At 37.3% G+C, this 24,753-nt stretch overlaps 1 protein-coding gene across 1 annotated transcript in view; it reads left to right on the top strand.

Annotated features, from left to right (window-relative positions):
• The window catches only part of TSPAN2 (tetraspanin 2), a 74,247-nt gene that overhangs the window by 11,268 nt on the left and 38,226 nt on the right, over window positions 1-24,753 (top strand). The window contains exon 2 of the mRNA XM_053457529.1: window positions 16,008-16,122. Coding sequence (XP_053313504.1) covers window positions 16,008-16,122 — 115 coding nt within the window. The remainder of the gene's footprint in view (window positions 1-16,007; window positions 16,123-24,753) is intronic.

The raw sequence follows: 24,753 nt of genomic DNA, 5'->3' as shown, positions 1-24,753 counted from the left end.
TGTCCAAAACAATATAAGCCATCCTTTATAAAGGACTATTTGTACTAATAGAAATTAAAAAATCATGTAAGGCAAAGCTGAGGTAATACTAAAATATTGATTAAATGGGTATTCTGCTGGATATAGCAAACATATGGCTGCTACAATCTCTTAATAAATGTTTGAATCACTCATTCTGCATTTTTTGCCATAATTGTGGCTTATCACCTTTACACAGAATAGGGGTTTAGGTTTTATTGAAAATTAAAAGCCACTTATGTGCAAACACCACCTTGGCTACTTGTGGTGATATATATATATATATACTTGGACTCTGTGTGATATCATATGCTACTTTATTATTTTTTGTTAAACGGTGAGATTTCTACTTTTCACATACATTTTATTTGTAATAAGGCTGTACAGTCAGAAAATATAATTGAAGTTCACCAGCAGGGCTGCTTACTGAGGTATTAACAGAGGTACAACAAGATGGCAGCCAAATTGCCATTGTATGGTTGCCAAAGCTCTGTTTCAGGAAGGCATAGAATTTACCTGGCAAGCAGAGCTGTAGTCAAGAGAAAATAATGTAAAATAGTGGAATGCAGTTAGGTAGTTTAGTGGCCAGTAGACATGGGTCATCACACCAAAGCATGTATGTGCTATGCTTAGGCAAAAGATCTGTTCATGTACATGTTGAATACAGCTTGAAATGTATTGCCAGGTCCATGAATATTTGGACAGTGACAGAAGTTTCATAATTTTGGCCCTGTAGGCCACCACAGTGGATTCAAATGAAGCAATAAAGGTGTGATTGAAGTGCAGACTTTCAGTTTTAACAAAAACTATCATATAAGCCATGAAGAGCAATTTTTACACATAAGCCCTCCCTTTTTTAAATTAAAATCATAAACAAAATGATCATTCTTAATAATTCCTTGAAATTATTTTGTAGTGAATGACTACCTGAAGTCTGGAACCCATGGACATCACTACAGTCTGGGTTTCCTCCCCAGTGAGTCTTTGGCAGCACTTTCACGTAGTTGTCTTAAGTTGCTGCTTGTTGGTTGTGGGTCTTTCTGCCTTAAGTTTTATCTTCAACCACTGAAGAATATTCCACACCTTTACCTTGAAGCTCTTTGCTTACAAACAATGGTTTGGGTCATTGTCCATCTGTGCTTTGAGCCCTCTCAGCTTTGAATCTGAGCTGGATAGCCCTATACAGTTTAGAATTAATCCGGCTCAGTCCTTTCAGCAGTCATATCATCATTGCTTTGAGTTTCATCCATCCAACGAATACTGTTCCAGAACCGGGCAGCCATTTTTATATGCTTTTTTGGCAAAATCTAATCTGGATTCCTGTTCTTGAAGTTTACCATTAGTTTGCACCTTTTGGTGACCCCTCTGTATTTACTTCCATGAAATCTTTTCTTGAATGACAATGATACACCTACCTCCTGGAGACTGTCATTGACATGGCTAGTTCAATCCACTACAGTTGGCTTCCATGGTCGTCCAGGCATTTTGATGTGGATGAGCTCACCAATGCATTACATCTTTTTCTGAATGTACTAAGTTGTTGATTTATCCACTGCTAATGTTTCTGCCATCGCTCTGATGGGTTTGTTTTTCCGCCAAATGATGGCCTCTCTGTGTACCTCATATTCAGAGTTCACAGCAACAAATGCAAATTCCACATCTGGAATCCACTCCAGACCTTTAACTACTTAATTATTAATGACAAAATGAGGGAACAGCCCAGACCTGGCAATGAAACAGCTTCTCAGTCATTGCGGTGGCATCCAGAGCAGAAATTCTGAAAATTCTGTCACTGTCCAAATATGTATGGACCTCACTGTATATTTTACCCACTTGTTCCAGGACATGTACATTTTTCACACGTTGCTGATCTGCGCATATAAAGTGCTATCCTGTTGTACATGGGAAACCCCAAGGAAACCAGTTTATGTATCCAACACACTGCACGGTAGTATTTTACCCCTCCACGTCAGCAATATTTGAAATGTATATTTGTCTTAGCAAAAGTGGCTAATATATAACCCTAGCTTCACAACTGTGTGATCCTGATCTATGTATCTCTTACCTCTGGTTTAGCTGATGAACATCAGGATATTTTATAGAGCCGTAAGTGCAACTATCATGTGAAGTTACAAAAATACAGCACACAAACACTGAAAGATTTCTAAACAAACAGAAAAATGTTAATCGCATTTTTCTTTTGACAAAACATCCAAATATTATGGGCCTTAAAGCAGTGCTAAGATGACATACAGTTGGTGAGCATCACTTTAGTGTTCTGTCTGAAGTTCTTTTATAGCTTAGGACTAATGACTGTTAATATAAAATAAACAATTCTTTCCGGTCAAAATGTTCTATTTTAATACATTACGTTACAGTGAGTACAAAAATAAGTGAGACATGGTCGAAATACACAGATATTACCATAAAATGTAGATGTAATGAACATGCTGCTTCCAAGGAACATTATGCCCCTCAATTCTTTCATTTGTGTCAGCACCATGGACCAACACCAAAACATCTATGACATGCTTAGAGACATACGCTGATCTAGAACAGTGGTGCCCATGCTTTTAGACTAACCGCAGTGTTCTGTTCTCCAGCTTAATACGTACACCTGTATAACATAACTGTGGGAGCAGGGGTGTAACTTGGGCCCCTGCAGCCCCTGTGGTGAGGGGGTCCCCAAGGCTTTTGGGACATTGGTGTGCCCTCTAAAACTGGCCATATCTGCTGTTAATTACATTGTGGTTTTAATAGAACACTGGCTGATATTTATTGCATTTATTTGATCTGTAAGATCAGTGCCTTTATGTGAGCACTAACACAACAATTTAGGTTCAAAACAGGATACGTACATGTAGAATGCAGACTTCCCAACATTCATAGTTTCTACAGGACACTCCTGCCCATGCTTTCTCACGTTGCAGGCAGTATGGAGTATTGGCTGGTTTGGAAGATCCCCTGATCTCCCCTGACCGACCCAGGGACATGAAAAAGCAATGGAGCCCTGTTGCAGCACAGACCTCTTTGGCATATCCTACATGGCATCCTCACAATGCTATTGTTCTTAGGTGGCTAACCCAGTATTGCAAGCAGTGGTCATGTCCCAACCTGCCAACTTCTAGGGCAGAACCCACTACCAGGGCAACACGTCTCATCCTTGTTTCTTGCCACACACTCCAACATAACTGTCCCTATTTGGACACCTGAAATCTAGAGGGTATGGGAGTTGGGCCTCGATACAGCTTTCAGAGGGACCCAAAGATCATGACATGGGTTTTACTTTTGGGTTTTTGGTTTTTAAACAGTTTTTTTTTAATTGTGTACTTGGCCAGGTTTAGTTCATACAAGGTAGATTACTGCATGATTATTTGTTGGGGTATCTAATAGAATGCTCATAGGGATGTTTCCCCACCATTCATAGTATATCCTTTTTTATTTTATTTCATTTTATAGTGGGGACAATTATTATAGTTTTTATTTGATTGGTTGCAAAATATATTTTGTATTTTTGTTACATGTTATTTATTGTTTTTGTTGCTTTTGTATGATTTCTTTTGTGTGATTTTTTTTTAATATTTTGTTTGTATAATTTTTTTTTTTTAAATATATATTTTTTACAGAGGTGTTTTCTGGTTATTATTGTGAGAGCTCTCTTGTTTTTCCTCACATTCTATCCTTTCTTTTAGGATTATAAATCCTTTTTAAGACTAGCTGCTTCCTACCTTTTAATACTATATTAGGGGCTACATACTTGCAGAGCCTATTTTGCTACTTTCTCTTCCCTTATAGGAATTATTGTTTTGTATTGATATATTTATTTGTTATTTTTGTTTGTTTTATATTATTATTCCTATGGTAGTGGTGAATCTATAATTAGCCCTGTGACATTTCGTGGGCTAATTTTTCTTTCACATATTTTCAATCTAATTATTCCTCTTGCTTCTTGTATTTCTACTTCCTCTTCAGTGAAAGGTAGATTAGTAATAATGTGGTTGTTTTAACAACTATACTAACAAGTGATAAAAAGTATACTTTGCACCAGGCTCTAAGTGGTTTGTGGTTTAGAACACGCCATTTGTCAAAATATCTGTTCACAGGTTTATATTATTCAACCACATATATAATTTTATCAACAGGTATATATATATATATATATATATTTCTTTTTTTTATCTTTAAATAAAGCCTTATTCTAGAAAGTAAAGTATAAAGTATGGTGCCAATCTTTCTTTACCATATTAACATCCAGACATATTTCATTAGTGCCAATCACATCAACTTTCTAATTTAGTTTAACCAGACCCATCTTCCTTATTTTCCTTACCAGACGTCCTCATGGTTCTTGAATTAAGACATGAAGCCAACAATTACTTGCTATTAGTGTTTAATCCGTTGCCCACAGACACAGCTGTGTAAGCCTCTGAGGGACTGAGATATGGCTTGGTTGAAATGTTGCTATTGAGACATGTTCTGCTGTGTATTGTATGTACCCTTGGCGGAGACTCACACTGAATTAAACTTAATGGGGAGGAGTAACTCATAAGTTTTTTGTTTAATGACGGGCCTTGTAGTATATAAAATGTAGCAATGCTCGAAATGTGGTGGAGTAGAATTCTAGAGCTATAAGTTTCTATAAAGAAAATTTGTCAATGTGAGAATTTGTGAAAATTCTTAACAAACCACACCAACCTTTTGGTGTTTCATTCTGATACACTTTTACAAGCATCTGGGAATCATATATAATGCAGAAAATGTACCTGAATGACAAAAAATTATTTTACATAGAAACATTCAGAAAAGGACCAGCTGGGCCATATAGTCTGCCCATGTTCCCTAATATGGTGACTCAGATCTTAATCAATCTTTGGTCTTCGAATCAGTCTAGCTTAATGTCTATCCCATGCATGTTTAAATCCCCCCACTGTATTAGCCTCTACCACTTCTAATGGAAGGGTGTTCCATTTATCAATGCGTGTTTGTGTATGTATGTTTGTAGCATGAGTGTTTATGTGTGTGTGTTAGTGTGTAAAATGTATGCTAGTGTGTATGTTACAGAGGGGGAGGGCAAGAGGCCGATGGAGCCACTTGGCTTTGCCTGCCCCTGGGCCAAAAGGTGCTTGCAATCCCTGTAATCCATCACCTTTAACAAAACTAATCTGATTTGCGCTAATATTTTCCACATTTACACCTAGATTTTCATCTACATGTATAACTTTTCAGTTATTTGTTTACTCACAGGATTAGGGTTGACGTTGAAATCTGTAATGTTGTTTGTATGAAGAACAAAACACGTACAAAATACATATGAAAAATGAATGCATCACTTCTCACAAGATACGACTTCAGACAGGATACGACTTCAGTTTCCTTTTGAGTAACCCTTTAAGGCTCACAATCTTTGAATGTTTTGAAAGCCATAATAAGCGTCACGGCCACAGAGAAAGTATGGTGGATAAAGCCAAGAAGGGCTTTCATCTGTGGAAAGCGAGTTGCCAGTGTCCTCTGACAGGGTGCTTGATTGTGTGTAATTTCAAGCGCAACCCGACTGCAAGAAATGCCATTGGGGACTTTCCACCCACAGATTGCCATGTCTCCTATCACTTTTCCTCATTCCTCATTGTACATGCTAAGATAGCAACGGTCCCGATAAGTGCTATATTCCCTGGGACAGCTGGGAGGAAAGCCTGCCCGTAGGAAGCCATAATCTGGTGGGTTTCTAAAACATACAATATATATTGCTTATTTTCAGATTTGCATTACAGTACAGGGAAGGTACTGACCCTTCAGTGCACTGTCTTTCACCTCCTCTGGTGTAGCTCAAACACTCATCTGTTTTGACATTTTCAGGTCTCTGCAAAGCTTTAGCTGCCCTGGGATCCTTTATTATTTTCTTTTTGGACTGTAATTTTGGAAGCTGACTGTATATGACTTCCTCGCCTCTGATGGAACAGTGCTAATCCTTCCCTTTTAGAGCTAGACAGTGTTATTGTAAAACGCATATTCCTTAAATAAGATTTTTATAACCATGTCACTTGAGCTAAGCGAAATCCAAAGATGATCAATGATCCTGTTTTATATTGCCTGTTTTTACAGATTTATTGTGTTTGAATAAATGCCTGGTTATGAATGCTTTGGAACGAAACAGAAAAAAGACAGCTTTGCAATTCTTGTTTTCAAATCACTTAGATGAATACACAAATAAACAGGGGATTAACTCATGTCTCAGAGTACTTTGTGGGACCCAAGGATGCGGTTAATGTTGCTCACAACCTATAAAATGATAAATGGATGCCTTGCACATATTTGTTACATGTTCTAGGCACAACCCTCAACATATAAAAGGGATGTGGTTAGAGGAGCTTTCTTAAGATTTTTATAGAACGTTGTGATCTGTTGATAGTTGTCTGTGTGTGATGGATTCAAAAGACAAATAATATGGTATATAAGACATATGTTTATGTTCTAATTAAAACAAAAAAAACGGTGTTTTAATTTAAGTCCCGTTTTCAGCAAACGCTTGGCGCCCCTCACTCTCCCTGACTCCGTCGCGGTGCCCGCGTTTCATGCTGAGCGCCGGAATATGATGTCAGAGGGGGGAGGCAGTGAGGGGGGGGCAGTGAGAAGGGGCAGAGGTGGTAGATAGTGAGAAGGGGCAGAGGGGGGAGATTTCTTTCTACTCTTTTTTGGGGGGATGGGGGGCGCCAGAGGAGTAGTCCACACAGGGTGCCAGAACACTTAAGGCCAGCTCTGGATGAATACATAAGCACGCCTTTCAAATATGGTAGCGCCCTGCTGTTGGAAAGAGCTTAGGAAGCGTTCAACAATAGTTTCCTTTGCTCAAGTGGTCTTTCTGAAATGCCCCAATATCGAGGCACTTGTGACCTATTAAGGGCTTTCAAAGAGCAGGCTAAGCCTAGAGTAGGGTGACCACATGTCCTGGATTGCCCGGGAGAGTCCCGCAATGGAACTTTAAGTCCCGGGGTCATGGGCAGCCTCAATGAGAAGTCTGAAGTGAAGGAGAGTCTTCTGAAGTGAAGGAGTTCAGAAGACTCTCCTGATACCAAGCTCTGTGTAATCTGCAGCCAGTACCAGGTATGTGTGTTTGACTATATGTATGTGACTGTGTTTGTCACTGTGTTTGTTTGTGTGACTGTGTGTGTTATGCCCGGTAATTCTCTGAATTTGCTCATGCTTGGGTGGATGTATAATATGAAATCTGAAATCAAAATGGTTTCCAAGGCTTCCTAATAATTAATATATAATAGTATACGTAAATCAACTCTCTGTTGTCCCCTCAGTTACTATATTCTCTCTTTCCTATCCCTCTTCCTTCTCCTTCCTGTGAGGTAGAGCCCTTTCCTACCTACCTAAAGGGTGCATTTCGGGGTCTAGGAAACTATCCAGACCCACTGAGCATTTCGTTCACGTTTTACATCTGTTCAGATCCACTGGGCGTTGTGCGCACGTTTTACCCCTACTGCAAATATAATATTCACCTGTGTGTGCAATCTCATCCGCTTCATAGTCTGTCCTTGAAAGGCAGAAACAAAATGTGGCCTAGAGCCAGGGGGAGTCACTTGTGAGCAGGGGAAGTGCCACACTGCCTTTAAGACAATTACATTAAATTGGCGTTCTTCCTACCCTAGAAGTCTGTTCAGTCCCCAATATAGGCCTGAAGTTTGATATTCATTTAAAGGAAATGTAATTAAAAAAAACATTACTAGAAAGCTAAACAGTAACAGTAATTTTCAACACACTCCCTCACGCTCTCTTTCACTCTTTCTCTTAACGTTTTCAGTCTTCACTCTGAACGTGCTCGCAAAAGGGCAGTGCTTCAAAATATGTCAAAATAATGTATAAAAATGTAAAAAAATATTTTTATGAGCAAGTCCTAAAATTGACACTGCATCTTCAAAAAAAATCCCAAGTACCAGCAGCTGAAATACCCTGGGGTGTCTTTTTTTTCAAAAATGTGATTTAATGGGGTAAATTGAATTGGCCAGTACTGAAAAAAAAATGATCTAAAATGTTATTGGTACATAAATTGTGAATGAGAGAGAAGAAAATTACAGCTAAACATGAGCACCACTGAAATGCTAAAACAGCCATTGTCACAAAGGGTACTCAAATAAAAACAACAGCTCTGTCCTTAAGGGGTTAAAATTCATCTGTATGGAAGGCTCAAGTAGCAGCTGTATCTCTCCACCACCAATAAACAAATATTATTTTAAAGAGAAGTATGAGGGCAAATATTAAAAGGGCTGGATATCTCACAAGTGAAAAATAATTGATATTGTACCATGAGTAATACATTATATTATTATTATTCCATATTTAAATATCATTTACTATATAATTGGACTTTAGTATTTACAGTTCCTCTCCAAGCTGTGTCCACAATGGAAAAAATGTACAAATAAAGTGTTATAGTAATAGACTATTCAAACAGACAGTGGAAGTTGGCAAGGACATTATAGCAAACATTAAGCTTATTGTTAGTTTTTTTTTTGTTTTCCATTTTGTATAAACATGTATTAATATAAGATCTGTCATGCAGTATTGCAGATATACTTGTTCATTATAAATGGAAAATAATACTAAATGGATTGTTAAGTGTCTGGAAAACGGAGGGCTTACGTGTTTTTTAAATTCTGTCACCATGCGGAAGGCGCTTGTATAAACCGATAATTTTTATTGGGTTACATGCCAAGCCCAGACTTGATAAGGGCAAATTGTCCTGGTCATCTGAGAAGTATTAACATAAGACGTTAGCATTAGAATTCGCTACAAACATATCTGTACATTATATACCCTCCTTCTTCAATCTGTGGTTCATATACTTGTGGGATACTTTTAATATATTTAGCTGTTAGCGGTGCTTCAATATCTGTTTAATTACCAGAACTTAATTGTGCACCACAGCCATCATACATACTTTAATGCATGTGATGGCCAATTATCCCCTGTAGATTACTGTTTTATCCTGCATGCAAAATGTATGTAGCGATTCACTCCCCCAGTTGCATATTTAATGAGATTTATTCACCAAATACATATATTGCTTACTGCTGTGCATGGTTGGTATACTCCAGCTCCTGTGTTGGCTTGAACAAGAGTCCCAGGGGGTCTAATTATTGACCCCCGTGCCCATGCATGAACCCCCCCCCCCCCCCCCGCATTGATTTTAATGGAAGTGCTTTCACTTACAAGACTGACATGAAAGGTAGGACCACTGAGAGGGTAATACACTGCAGCTCTGGAGCTGCTGCTTCTCATTGGGGATGATTTTTTTTCCCTTCTACAGGTTTAAGCCTTCAGGACCAGGGCTATTTTACACTACTAGACCAGAGCAACTCTCGTGTTTTTACTATGTCTCTGTCAACTATGTCAACTGTAATTTTCCTGTTGCTTCCCCCGTGGTGCTCATGTATACAACAATTAGAAAAATCCTAATGGGAGCCCTCTGGAAATGCCCATTTAAATGTAATGTTGCTCAGTTAGAATGATGTCACATTAAATTTCACAGCTCAGGATCACAAAGTTTGGCTTCAGTTCTCAAAAGGGAGACCAGCCCTGCCGTTCAAATAAAGACCATGACATTAGGAATACGTCACTGGTCCTCAAGGAGTGTCCCCTATATCTTTGTTCCTGAAAAGTATTTATGAAGTACTGTAATATGTGTTCTTCTTTGGGGGGGCATGAAATACCGTAATAATAATTGTATTATTATTACAAGTACCTGTTTATATGGGTTGATAAATGGGGGAAGCTCACCAGGTAGTAGTACCAGGTTGGAAACAGATTGTAAAAGCATTGGCCTACATGTAGGATTTGATGGAATATTAAGAGTTTTTAGTCCATTTAGTTTGCAACTTATTTTATACAAGCATCAATGTTACGTGGCATTTAGGATAGAGTCTTACCTATTCTAGGCAATTCGAGCTAACATAGAAACATGGATCTTCCGGCTCAAACTTTATGTGATCCTTGGTTTTTTTTCTTGTTCCTTATGTTCTGGAAACTTGTTGCTGCTGCTTTTTATGGTCAGGACAACATTATGCCTATCCCATTCATTTTTCTTACTGTTTCACTGTATAAACCTCTACTACTTCTGCTGGAAAGCTGTTCCAGTTATCTATCAACAGTAAAATGTCCTTACATAACATCTAAACATTTGATCTTTTAGACCCTTTAATTTTTAGAACCATCAATTCTCGATGCAATATTTCTCTTCCTCTTGTACTTTGTTGAATCTCCTTTTTTTAAATGTTAATGGTGTATCCCCTCTCTCTTTTCTCTCATCCATGCTATAAAAGTTGAGGTCCTTGAGGTCCTTTAGTCTTTCTCCAGGCATCATCTAGAATTTGGTTCTTCAAGGCTCGAGCTGTCTGCTGTTCCTGGCCCAGTTTTAGTCTTCTTCTCTGTGTTTATATATTTGAAATTTTTGATTAGGCTGAAAACTAATCCACATATATTTAAAGCTGTTAATGTTACTCTTACGGAATAACATATTTTTATTGTTCTTTTTTGGTTTATTTCGTTATAAAAGGCTTGTGTTTAGATTTGGCAGCACCTCAAGTAATTCTTCAGTTATACACAAGCCAAACAGTTAATTTTATTGGTGATGTGGCAAATTCCTCTATAAATAAAGAATAAGATACAAGCAGTTAACTAAAGCAGTGTTAAAACTCCCCTTTATGCTCTGAAGGTTGCCATAGTTTCCGAATAAATAGCACAGAACTGCCTTACGTTCCATATTTTGGACACGCTTGCAAAGAATTCTTTACTGGCAGTTATATTGGATGACCAGTAAGAAGCACTGCCTGGTAAAATACAATGTTAAGAAAACATTCATTGATTTTTAGAACAGAAGTTGCTGCTGTTCAAAATTTCCTTCTCCTTGTAAAATTGTGAAAGGAATTCACTAAAGTTTCTCCTTCTATGAGAGTCATCAATGTGCTGGGAGAAGTCTATCAGGTGGCATGTGTCCAACATCGGACATGAATAGATAAACGTTCTTGGCCTGCTAGGCCTTGTTATTTATATATTGCTACAGTAATGTGCATGTTAAAGGGATGAACAATATCAGTTATTGTAATTAATGATTCTGGGAAGCCAATTAAATCTGTACAACGGCAGTGCAACATTTTCAGTGACTTGTTAGGCTTCGCCAGGAGGAATTATTGCAAATTTCGCCATAAAATTATAAAAATGTGAGGATATACTGTATTTAAAAGTATAAATGTGAAGCATCATTTTATCCGTTACTGGCTATACTGTTTTACCTTCCATGGATATGAATTCAACAGATTATAAATATATATATATACTGTACATTTAGTATGGCATTTTGTTATGGCACCATATGCAAATAAAATACTGGTATATATCATATTAGTTATCCATTTTAATGTACCTACAGCTGAATAAGTAAACATGACTTAAGTCTGTATCAGTAGTTTATAAAAGAACAGACACATTGGACTGGTCTTGGAAACATTGCTGAGACCGCTTCTCCTTAATGAGTCCTTAAAGGACTAGCAAAGGCTTATGTTTCTCGGTAGTCTGGTCTAGAATACATTACATTAGGATATTTTACTAATAAAGAAGTCATTCTTTGTAGCTCCTGCATTTTTTTACTCTTGGATGAAAATATAAACCACAATGATATCCTTGATACATTAAATGGTGAATGCGAGTCATAGTCGTAGGCTGATTGGCCAAGATCTATGTGGAATATATTTATTACCATATAGTGTGTGTGTAACGTCTGACTTTTATTATTTGGTTGTCTGGCTATGCAGAACCTGATACGGACTCTGTTTTAAAAGAAAGGTGTTAGTGGGAAGATTTATATTGTCAGGGTCTTTGGCCATTACTTGGGAAAGCATAGGGAAACATTATTATAGGGCCAAAAGCATACTTGAAATTGTATAAAAGGTCTCTTATAATTTCCCCTTGATTTGTTCTGTTAATTAATTTATTTATTTATTACTATTTTATCCATGTATATTTTGACATAAAAGTAACTGGCTTGATAAACTTTTTTGTTTAGTTTATAGTTTGCCATTTAAGAGTTTCTAATCTTCCCTAAACAGCAATCTATAATATGTATATGCACTTATTATCATTATTTTTTTTCTGTGCTATTATTGGGTTTTTTTGGTGAGTTTTTTAAGTATGCTGTTCACTTGCATGCAGTAAACTGAGCTGAAATCATTCAGTGGACTTTGAGATGGTATCTCAGCGCCCCTCAAATAAGACCACTCTAGCTGATTGTAGCCGGGGGCTTATGCTAGCGTGTCTTGCAGACCAAGTCACATTGTTTCTTTATTGTATACAAAATATATCGCATACAAAATTGAAAAGTACAATGACTGTTGTGATATAGTGTAAAATTGGCTGCAGCGCTTGTATTAAACTGTGATATAATGTACAAGAAAAATAACATAGATAACATAAAATATTAATACCACATAAGGGAGGAAAGGGCTGGCCCCTAAATAACAAAACCTCAGACACAACTAGCCTGCTGAATGCCACCAGCTGTAAATCACCGCGCACAGTGCTTTAGAACTACTTATTAACCACAAACCCATATCTTTTGCTTTTGCAACTCTGACAAGTTAAACTTCAAACCTTAAGGTGCCCATGCTCCGAAACTGACTATAACCTCCCCAGAGGGGTGTTGCTAGGTCTCTAAAAGAAAGATCTGGGGCTAGAGCCCATAGCAGATTGGATAGCAATGGAGTCCACTTTGGGAGTGGTAGATGCGGACACTGCACATATTTACACACACAGATATTTGTAAAGCATTTAAAAATGAACAAAATTCAGATTTCTTCATTTTCAGCAACCTCTGTGAAATATATAGCAAGTCTAACTGCTCTAGACATCAAATTTTAGATCTATAATACGTACATAAGGATTTGCGCCAGCACCCTGATTGCACCTGCAGGAATCGCCTGGATTGCATCCACAGGACTTACCTCGCACTCACATTGGACCCACAGTGGTCTCATCTCAGAGTCTCTTGTCTTCTTTTGATCCTCCCTTTCTTAAACTAGAAGGGCAAAATGTTTAAAAGTAATATCAGGAAATCTGTAATTGTAAGCTTGCATGCAGGGTTCTCTCCACCTAATGTATTGGTTTGTCTTAGTCTATCAATTCTAGTCTTGTGATACCCCTTGAATATATGTTTTGTATAACGTGCTGCGAAAACTTGTTGCTGCTATATATATAAATAAATAATAATATTACTTTCCTGAAAGGGTAGTGGATGCATGGAATAGCCTTTCAACAGAAGTGGTACAGATTAATACAGGGAACGAGTTTAAGCACGCTACAGAATTTGATGGCGCTATATAAAACAATAAATAATAATAACAATAATAAGCAAGCATAGGACAGGCATAAGGCTAAGCTACATATAAGATAAGGCCAGGCACACATACTAACATGCACTTATATAGACATATCCATGGTCATACACACATATACATACTCACACACCCTTATACAAATGCATACATGCTCACAAACATTTACACATACATACATGCTTTCCCTCCTTTCCCCTCTTATCCTCTCCCTCCTTCCCTCACACAGCTCAACAGTAGATTTTCTCCCCTAGCAATGCCCCTGCCCCCCAAATATGAAATAACACATCAATGAATAATCAAGGAATAAGGGTGCCCCCCCCAAGCTGAGATCAGCTCTGTGTGTGCAGGAAAAAAGAGGGTGCCCCCACTCCAGCTTAAATATCCAACTCCTTACTTCACCTCTTCCTTTAACAATTGCTAATGTCATTAACCTCCAGCACTTCCAATGAGGGTAGCTCCTCCCCTGAGCATGCTAGGTCATGTTGCCCTTACTTGTTTGCAGCTTCGGGGTTCCTCTGGAATGTAACACACATAGAAACATTAATAATATAATGTAGCAAAATCAATCGCTTTCTGGCCATAAGAAACCATATAAAATGCAAAAGGCTTCCAGATGGATGCACGTATTTTGACACTTTTCATAACCTTTCCCGGTTAAAGTTCCATTCCTCACCTTTTACATTGAAGTTGCATAGGGGTGTCAATAAGAGAGGTGCCAGGGGCAGGACTGAACATTTCTCAATGCCTGAAAATCAGGACCATGGAAGACAGGATGTTTGAGAGGTATTTATTAGTGGGCCACTTGACAGGGCTTGGCCTATGGGCCAAAAAGCTACCCACCATGTCTTAAAAGCACACAAATAAAGTCATGAGTGAATGAGATATTAGTGCACTGGGTCATAGGAAAAATAGTTTTTTAATCTTCTTAAGACTGCGTCCCACACTACATGCTTATGGGAGACACGTATTTCCTTTTCTTGTAAAAGCTGCAAGATATGCATTTGCTGTCGTTTGTAAAAGCCTTTTAAATGTCACTTCCGGTCTTCTGGTTTCACATAATTCAAAATGATTTTTACAGCTTCAGATTAACAATAGAAGTAAAACTCAAAACAGCCGATAAACACATAGCGCAAGGGTATCACTACTTCATTTCCTGTTTTGTTTTCACAAGGTTCCAGGAAAAGTGCAAGCTGAACATTTTATCATTGTTCACGTATTAAGTAAATGTTCACTTTCGTAAGGTCAAGATAAGCATATATCAGTACTTCCTGTTTTTATGATGTGTTTCTTTGTGCATTAAGAAATATGTGAAATATTGAAATGAACAACTAGGCAGTGGATGATTTATTGTCAGCAAGTTGTGATAGTTTCACATTTAATTAAAACGTAAGTGAGACACCAAACAACCTGGGAACTTTCAAGATGTGATGGTCAGTTCTCTCATACTGGGATAAAAGGGATTGACTAACTACAAATAATAAACTAAATCTGGAAGGGAGAGAGCAGGGTCAAGCACTTTTTGTTTTCTCCCACGTGGAGATACAAAGACCACTACAGAGGGCCAAAGATCTCGGATGGCCTTTTACACATGGAGGCAAATCCAGATATGGTACCAAGATGTACGTACTACAATGCCTAATAAAGTACAATGGCCTGGCAACCCAACCTTAAGAGAACCAAGGACTTTGAACAGATTGACAGAGAGGTAAACCGGAAACTAACATAAGACTTTTCATCAATATTGAGTCAAACGGTAATTTTTGTTATCAGGGAAATAAACATAATATAAATGAGAGGTTTTATTATGTTTATATATTTGTTGCCAACTTTATTAGGGTAAGAAGCGCAGACAGTTTTTGTTTTTTGTATACATTGTACAGCCAATACACTGTTTTTGCAGCATGCTTACACCTGTTTGGTAGGCCTCATATTATTCATTTGTATTATTTGAGCCTGTGACTAGCTTAGCGCACCGACATTTTTTCTTTTCCCAAATTTACTAAATTGTCTACCTATGGGAAGGGTGGACATTAGGGTCTTTTAAAAACAAAGCAATGATTAGATAATCCTAAAACCCTAAGGTATATGTGTAGCTCCTTCTACCTCTCAAGGCCTATAGAAGACAAAGCTACATGCTTTATAGTTGAAGGACCAATATTTCAAACATCCTTCTGAGGTTGGAAAGTCTGGCAGAAACTGGTGGAAACCCTACAAATTGCCGGAACATCTTTTATATCCCAGCCACTGAACTTAAGGCGTGGTGCAGCCTCGTAATTATAGGATGCGCTAATGATACTGGAATTTGTGAATATGGGATATGTTGTATGGAAAGAAAACTCTTAAATTTAACCAATGTTACTGTCACTAGGGAAACTGCCACACAAAATAGCGCTGACATTTAACCCTTAAATGAGCCAAGAATGTGAACTTCCCGTTTTCTGTAAAATGTGCTTTCGTTGTGGATGATGTAAAAACAGTCATTTCTGTGTCCTTGATCATTTCATATATTGTACTAGTGGTTTAGCATTTACTTATATACCTGTTGGATATATTCACTGATAAAATTTATTATGAAATAAGAATTTGTACTTTTTTTGATAGCTGGCTGGAACTGCTGTAATTGCTATTGGGCTGTGGCTTCGATTCAATTGGAAAATAGAAGACCTAAATGTACATTTTAATGACGACAAAGAATTCTTTGGAGCCTTTTTCATGGGTAAGTGCAGTAAAACAGTTTTTATTTATATGTTTACTTTTTCTTGTGGGACACCAAACCGTATCCAAACTAAACATATATTACACTGGAGGCTTGCCATCTAAATCATATTGCAATAATAAAGCAATAATACTTTAGAGAGCTGTGCTTTCCCTACTTTAGAGGACATAAAATAAAAAAATATGTGAGGGTTCACACATTTTTGATACACCATGTATGTCTGTGACAATCTCATTAGACTCAAGTAAAGTCAAACAATTCAGCTTACAGACTTTATTTTGCATTTTAAGGTTGTTGTTCCACTTAGACAAACCATTTCTTGCACGCTTCAGTGTGGTAAATAAATAAAACTTCAGCAGATCTGTCTTTTACATTTTCCCTCTGAAAGTTTAATCAACACAGACACTTTTAAAAATCAGTTTATCTTCTATGGCGACAACCTGTCAGTGCTTTCTTTTATATCATGTGCTAAGTGTTCCCAGCAAAAAGATGAATACGAGAACATTTTACTTTAATAAAGAATTATATCTGGGAAGGTTTGGGACATTCAACAGTACCTGTAATGATGTTCCCAATTCTGTATTAAGTTACAAGGGTGTTCAAGTGAGTAGGTGGAACAGCACCTTTAAATGGCCAAGTGAGCTTATCCAACAAGGACTGTGTTTGCCCAGCATAAAGAATAGAAACAAAAAAGTTAACAGCAGATAAAAAACATTGGGCCCATCTAGTCTGCCCATTTTTTTCTCAATCAGTCCTTGGTTTCCTCTTACATTGAGGATAGCTTTATGCCTATATCATGCATGTTTAAATTCCCTTGCTGTATTAGCCTCTGCTACTTTTGCTGAGAGGCTGTTATATTTATATACCACCATCTCAGTAAACCTCCGAGCCTCTGGTTTTAGATTATGACCTCTTGTCTAACATTCCTCCTCATCACATCTCTCTTTCTTCGTTCCTCCAAGCTATCCATCTCGAGAACCTATAGTCTTTTGTCATAATTTTATCCTACAAACCAATAACCATTTTAGTATTTTCCTGAACTCTTGCCAATATGTCAGTATCCTTTTGGAGATGGGGTCTCCAGAACTGTACACAATAGGTGAGATCTGACCAGTGATCTGTTACAGATGTAGAAACCTCCCTAGGCCTACGATTTATGTATCTAGCTAGACAACCCACAAATCAGTGAGGCAAGTCCCCCACACAATATCTGCCTTATTGTTCAGCCCTTTTTATAGGAGGTACTCACTAGAAGTTGGACCCTCTTAATAGGTTGAAAAGTCGAGGAGATGAAACGTATTCAATGCTCTTGATAATCCATGGGTTAGCTAGTACATCACAGATGGTTTACCTAGCTACATGGTGAATAATGAGTACATGCGGTTTTATGTCACGCCATTAACAGTGCAGTAACATGCATGTAAGAGAAACCTAACCCAAGCTGCTAAGTCTTCTTGAAGCTCCAGTATGAGCTTCTTAACTTTTACCCAGGGAAAGTACACACTGCTGTTTTACCAGTCTTCAGCAAAACTGAATGGTGTGAGGATCCAAGAGGACTCAACAGGCTGAGTTGGCCTTTGATACTGCTTATTTGGTAGCACAAGGTGAAATCCATTGAGCCACCTGACAAGTACTCAGATGAAAAGAAATATCTATCTATCTAAGTAAAAAATTCCATAGCTGGCTTTGTCTTTTTTTATTAAGGTGTATGCACTGTTATATAATAGGTAAACATAATATACTGGATCACATGGATATTTGGACCTATACAAAGAAAAGCTGAGGAGGGCTGCTCAAATGAGCTTTCAATGTACAAGATATATTCATATCAAAATGGTTTTTTTTTATTCATCCCTAGGTCAGGTGTTGTAACTGTGATACCCTATTTAAGTATTGTTAAAATAATTATAACATGTAATTATACATTTTGCCATAAAGCTTGAGTTGAGCGTTTTCCATAAATAGAGATCCAGAACCTTGAACTCCATGGACATTCTTGTTGCATAATCAGATTAAGATCACCAGTTTAATGGGGGCTTTTACCTAATGGAACCTAAAGTTCCAACATATGAATCCGTTTTATGCAGCCTTTATAAAAGTCACTATTAATACAAAAAGGTGTACACAAAATATCTCTAAAGGGTATTTACAAAGCTGCTGAAGTGTCTTTGTGGATTTTAGGGGTGCAATTTTTTAATATTCTATAATCACATATGTTCTATTTAATAAAAACAATCAGCATAGTAAATTGCGTCATAAAATATGGAAAATAATTCACAACAGTATTGACTTTCTTTCATTTTTTTTATTGTTAATAATGGTATATAAAACAAAACAATGATGAAATTGTAGATTACTGGAAAACAAATCTTGCAAATACCATGCTATAAGCCACTTCTGGTTTACATGATAAAAATAGTGGCTTTGCATGCATCATCTGTTCCACAGCCCTCCCTTACTCATTCAACCAAATATCATTACTTGATTTTTATTGTTGATACTATCTTAGCCTACCTATAGATCCTTTATAGAAGGGAAAACTATCATCATGCAATGTAAGTTTTGTATTGTGCATAAAAGAAGTCTAAATGAACAAACAACTATGGAACTAGGACTCTAATTGTATGTACAGCAAGGGTAACATGCATGTGCTGACCAGGTAAGCAGTGGACTTTCACATTCGTAGTGATAGATTTTACATCAGCAGACAAGGAGAACTCTAAGAGAAGCAGCCTGGGATGGTGGGCCTCAAGCAATAGAACTTCCCAAACCACCGGATAATATGATGGAATATCAGAGTGGGTGTGTAGCAGATCAATACTGCTCTGGTACACAGTTGGTGACCCATGGACCACATGGGGATTGTTGGTATAGTGATGGCTAAGTATTTTTGTGTTTATGAAAGAGAAATCTGGGCGATTTCTAATAAAGTGAATTTTTGTGCATGATTGAGAGTGCTTAATCTGTTTTTCTTAATCATGTATAAAAGCTTGAAAATTGCAGCAAAAGGGAATATTGAGGGAGGCCAGTCACTTCTCTTCTTATGTTGTGTCATAGGAACAGCGAGCATGGTTATTTTCACCCTCAAGGCTGTTAATGACATTAATGTTATTTTGGCCCCATGGATGTCCTTGGGATTAAGGATGGCAGACAGCTCTGGAAAAGTGGCGTATTGAAGCCAATGGAAAGACTGCCAGCTTCTGTGAGTGACACAAAACGTGCAGAAACAAACTCCTGGGGAGAGAGGTTTCAAGATCTATCACATCATCAAAATAAAGGAAACAGTATAAAAGTTTCTTATTTGGTTTACCAATCAGGGTTTTGAAGACCAAGAAAAAAAAGCTAAATAACAGGGATTTCCTGAGTTCCATTTTCCATTGAAAACTGAAGCTCAGCAGAACCAAAATAAGTAATCTTTGGCCAATATTGATTTATACCACAATCTAGTTGTACAGCATCGTATTACATAATAGGTTAAAATATGAGGCAGTGTACAATAAATGTTACACAACGAAGCCTTATGTGTGATGGGACAGGCATGCCTAGTACGCTTTTGAGGAATCAGCAGTAATTTATAGATTTGGCTAACAGAACTGGAACATATACATATCAGTAATATGCAGCATGTGCAATCAGAATATAACTTAATATTTGTAAAAATGTGTTTTTAATGTGACAATTAAATATTGGGAGATCCCTTTTAGCTAGTAGTTGCCTGTTCAAGTCAGCATCTAGTAGCTATACTTCTAGTGCTTTTCAGAATTGAACGAACCCAGTTTGTTCAGACCTCTCAAGGGTTCCTAATTTTAATGCCTGGTTTTATTTTTTATTTTGCTAATTTCTCTTAGCAATTGAACCATAAAAGCTTTGCATGCCGTGTACAGTCAGTGGCAGATCTACTTTTATCGACCGCAAACCAAAAATAAATTGTGAAATAGCATTTCTTTCCTTAAAGAACAATATTTAAGTTAAGAATAGAGTCATATGACATAACGAGAGATCTATGTCATGTGGGATATACAGGACATACTACTTTACATTACCCCTGTCTAAGATAACAATAATGAGGTGAGAAATGTTATTTTCCCCTGATAACCAGGCTTCTGTTTATTCTGCTAGAAAAATCCAACCACAGATAAGGACTGATGAAATTGTTACTGAGGCAACAACACAGATAATGTTAACAGATGTTGGTTTGCTTACAGAGGAGAATCATACAGAACAGTCACTTTATTTGTTACATGCTCATGTGTATCTTTGTAGCTTTTAATAAAACTGGCCTTGACAGAAACCAGAAAGTCGTTGTTTGTTTTTTTGTTTGTTTAGTTTTTTTTATAATCTACACTGTTGTTTTAAAGGGACACTCCAATGTCCCATCAGGGCAGGCAGCTCTTATTTTAACTTTTTGTTGTTCCAGTTTTAACTGCTTGCAACCAATCACTGGCAGGAAATAGGCAATAAATTGGAAAATGTTCTGCACATGCTTGTTAGACCCCTTTGAAAACTCATGCAAGTCAGGGCCAGAGACGTCTTTGGCTTAATGCATCTCCTGCAAGCCAGGGAGATGAGGAGTGGGGAAAGAGGTGCAAATGCATGGGGGGGGGGATTCTGGTGAATTCCCCCATGCATTTATTAGGTTAAAATGCTAATATATCGGGGACACAGCTATCATACTTATCTAATGTATCAGTTTGGCTTAGTGTATCAATTCTAGTTTTCAATATATGTGTGTTGTAAGAAGCGCTGCGTAATTGTTGGCTCTATATAAATAAAAGATAATAATAATAATAGATAGCAACAGTTACTTACAGTCTTTTAAGTCTTTTATGGCAGTGACATTGCTAGCATTTTACTATAAAAGACAGTAGCGTGCATAACTATGCGGGCAAAAATAAAGTTGTACATTTTTTTTTCCGATTAACAAAAATGGCATGAATGCCATAATAATTGTTAGTTGTAACACCAGTGCAAATTAGATAAAAATATAACACATGAAATTTATATTGTCAGTTTTCTTCCAGTTTCTGGGTGGTACATTAATTGCATAGCTTCTTACGTAGGACCATTGTTTTTTTATATTAATTTATTGTTAGGCAACTAATAAGGTTCTGTCTCACCTAGCAAATTTGAGCTGTTTAGGTCGACTTGATATTACAATAGCCTCAAGGGATATAAATTAAGTGTTGCTAAGCTCTTTATAATTTCCTATGCAACATCCCACGCCTTGGCAGTAAGTAGACATTAAACTGAACATATAACAGTCCATTACAGAGAAAGGAGTTAATAATCATAATGTTCTGGTGTGGCTCCTTCTATGTACCCACTGGGTACAGTCTCTCAAGGAATATTAAATCCGTACCAGTGTTCAGGGGAACATGTCTGCTTTTATAATAATGGCATACTGGACTGGGCAACGTGATATAATGCATTTTACAGACATCCTTGAAGTGAGCCTTTTATATTAATCCAGATGGTAAAGTACATAGCTCTGCCACTGCTTGGACGATAAGGTATGAAAAAAACATTGAAGCAACAGTGCCCAGATATTTGAAGAATTTAATATGTTTTGGTACAAACGGCTGTCACTATGCAGGTTTCAAACAGGATATAACTCATCTGTAAGTGGTGTGTGTGTGTGTATGCGTGGGGGTTAAACGTGAATAATATACTGTGTGATGTGAATTACAAGACGCATGCTATGGACAATGCTTTAATATATTTTATGTATCAGACAGGAAAATGTTAACGTCCTTCTGGATATGTCAGAAGCTGGAGAGCCCTGTGTATTTCAGTGCTTCAGGGGTGACATCTGTATGCCTAAAGCCTTGAAATCCTCCCGTGCGACAGTTGATTTCCTCTTCTAAAGCATGCAAATACCTTTGGCTGGTATTGTTGATTTGATGTTATTGTTAAACTGGTATTTCCCCATTCACTGTAATCAGCGACTTATTCATCTTTGGACAGCATGATTCTGGGGACAGCATGCTGCGGCTGCAGTCTTCCATAGCGTGAATCTGCAACTTAGCGAGATAAGAGATATTCCTTGAAAACTGCCCATTGAGCAGTGCCCCCCCCCCATGCCAGGCCTATTCATGGCTGACTGTAATAATGCTACCGATGGCCCTTTATAAAGAAAATGTAATGATGAGTGCTCTCGTGCTGTGCTCACAATTTGTAATAAGAAACATGGATATAGCTATATTAGCCTAGGAGAAAATGTTACCATACAAAAAAGGCCTACAATACAGCGCATCCCCCACTTGAGAGAATCACCAGTTGTAGATGAGGCAAATGTTCTCTGCACAACAACCCCATATGTACGTTTAGGCCTTGTCAGTGGGTTCCTGTTGGTAGCCTTTTAGGGGAAAAAAACAAGGAGGTCCAGGTCTGGACTTACCTTTCCACTTGGGTGAGCTCCAAAAGATTCCCAAAGAGCAAAATACCATACAAGAAGGTTCAAGATTATCTCACTAAGGACAGGCTGTTTAATAGCATGGCCTACAATACATCCCTGCTTGACAGCATAAATTTGAACGCAATTCACTCATTTTTTAATACCCAGTACCACTATGTTTAATATTTTATTTTTTGCTTTTTATGTGGACACACCCTGCTTAAAGTAATTTTCACCCAGATGAAGTGAAGCATATAATTAAAGTTGTGATTGTTATGCTGAGCTTGTGAAAGCGGATTCTTTGATTAGAGTTCGATGATTGACACCCTTTCAACCAAAGTGGAGTTTTTCACCCTTCAACCATAGGACTTACTGATGAGCCAAAAGGTCAGGAATTTTATGATATTCTAAGCTAACTTGCATCCCAGACGCAAGCGAGGCAAATCTTTTTTACATTTCACATAAGATTTACCTTAAGATTTCTGTGTCTGTAATGAATGTATTGTAAGGGATATCTCATTGATGAAGAAGCAAGTTGTTTTTTTCGCTTTCTACCTTACAGCTAAGTGGGTCTTCAAGCCAAGAATCCTGGAGAGGATTCTGGGTCGGTTTACACCTCTAAGCTAAGACTCAGTCCCACATCATGTGACAAATTCAGAGCTGGGACATTCTGTTCTAAGCACCTATGTGTAAATAAGTATAAATACAAGAGGAAAATCCCTGTCCTAATTTAGATATCGTATCACACACGTAATATCTAGGCCGTATTTTATGTATAGTTTCTTGTTATATGACACCTTAAAATGTTACACAGGGCTACTGTCGGCCGTGTGTGGAATGTTGCATATTGTAGTCTGTCAAGTTTAGCTGAAAGCTTCATCCAAGAGAAAGAATAAGAGCTCTTTCTATGCACCGTACCACACAGAATGCCCTTTATCCATTTTTTAGACTCAGTACTGTTTGTAGCTCAGAGAAGCTCTGTCATACTTTCCATCTCTAGATGCAGCGTGTAAGCAGTGCTAAGGAAAATAAAGCAAATCAGGAAATGAGGTACTAATTGCCTACAGGCTGAATGGATGTCAATGTCTATTTGCGATAAATTATACAACACTCTAATCCCTTGCTACTTTATTGCAAACAGGGACATGAATACAGGATAATTTAACGCTAGTGGGAGGCTCAAACGCAATGCAGTTTATAAAGTATACATTTTTCTAAAGGCAGTAACCCGGAAACTGATTTGTAAACTCGAATATATACTGTATAATGTTATTAGAAAATGTTTACTCTCACGTGGACAATTTTTCATACAAAGCTTATTTTATTAGTATTTGATACAAAATGTAATCTGCGTGGATACTTTGTCTTTTTTATTTCATTCTTTAATTGCAATATAACCCTGTATCAAAAATCATTCTCATGATTACAATTATTTGAATTGTAGCTGGCTTCTGATTGGCTTCCTGATATTTTCAACCAATCAGAAAAAAAATTGGAGCTGTGATGTAGCATTTTGTTTATTTTGTTGTTAACCCCTCTTGGTACCTTCTTGCCCCAAAATGCAGGGTTTCTGGAATAAAAGTAGGAAAAATAAAGTCTCATACTGTTTACTTGAGCATTCAATATGCTATTTTACAGCTTTATATTAAGACACTACTGACCCTTTTAACGTAAACGTATGTAGTATAGAATGACATTTTGTTTCATATTGATGCCACATGACTTTTTGCCACGCATGGTCCGTGCCCACCTTTAATTCTGTCACCTTTGGTCATGCGATTTGATCCAAGTATCATGTACATAATTTGGACAAGAACATTTGAAATTATAGAAATAGAAATTGTAGAATATATAGAAATTACATAGAATATATTTGTTATAATTGAATATAAACTAACCTGTTAACTTGCTTTATTTAGCTTTTGGTTTACATTTTATAAAATGTATTTACCATAATCAACATCATTATGTAAATCTTTGCCAACATTTTATAGGATAAACTGATTAGTGGTACTGATTTCGAGAAGAAGTACTCATTTCAACATAGTTTTAATTAGGTAATGTGGGCAAAACATGGAAATAAGTTATTCCACCACATTGGTGACTTACCTTCAGCATAATAACAATGCGTAACAGTGTGTCAGATGCAACGGGACCAAAATGATCTTAATTCCGTCAGGACAGAGGGGTTTTTCCTACGCTAATCACCAGAGGTTTCTTGTCATTTTTACCATATG

The sequence above is a fragment of the Spea bombifrons genome, chromosome 2 (genome assembly GCF_027358695.1).
Source record: "Spea bombifrons isolate aSpeBom1 chromosome 2, aSpeBom1.2.pri, whole genome shotgun sequence".
In the NCBI taxonomy this organism is placed as follows: domain Eukaryota; kingdom Metazoa; phylum Chordata; class Amphibia; order Anura; family Pelobatidae; genus Spea; species Spea bombifrons.
This window is presented reverse-complemented; position numbering and strand designations above follow the sequence as displayed.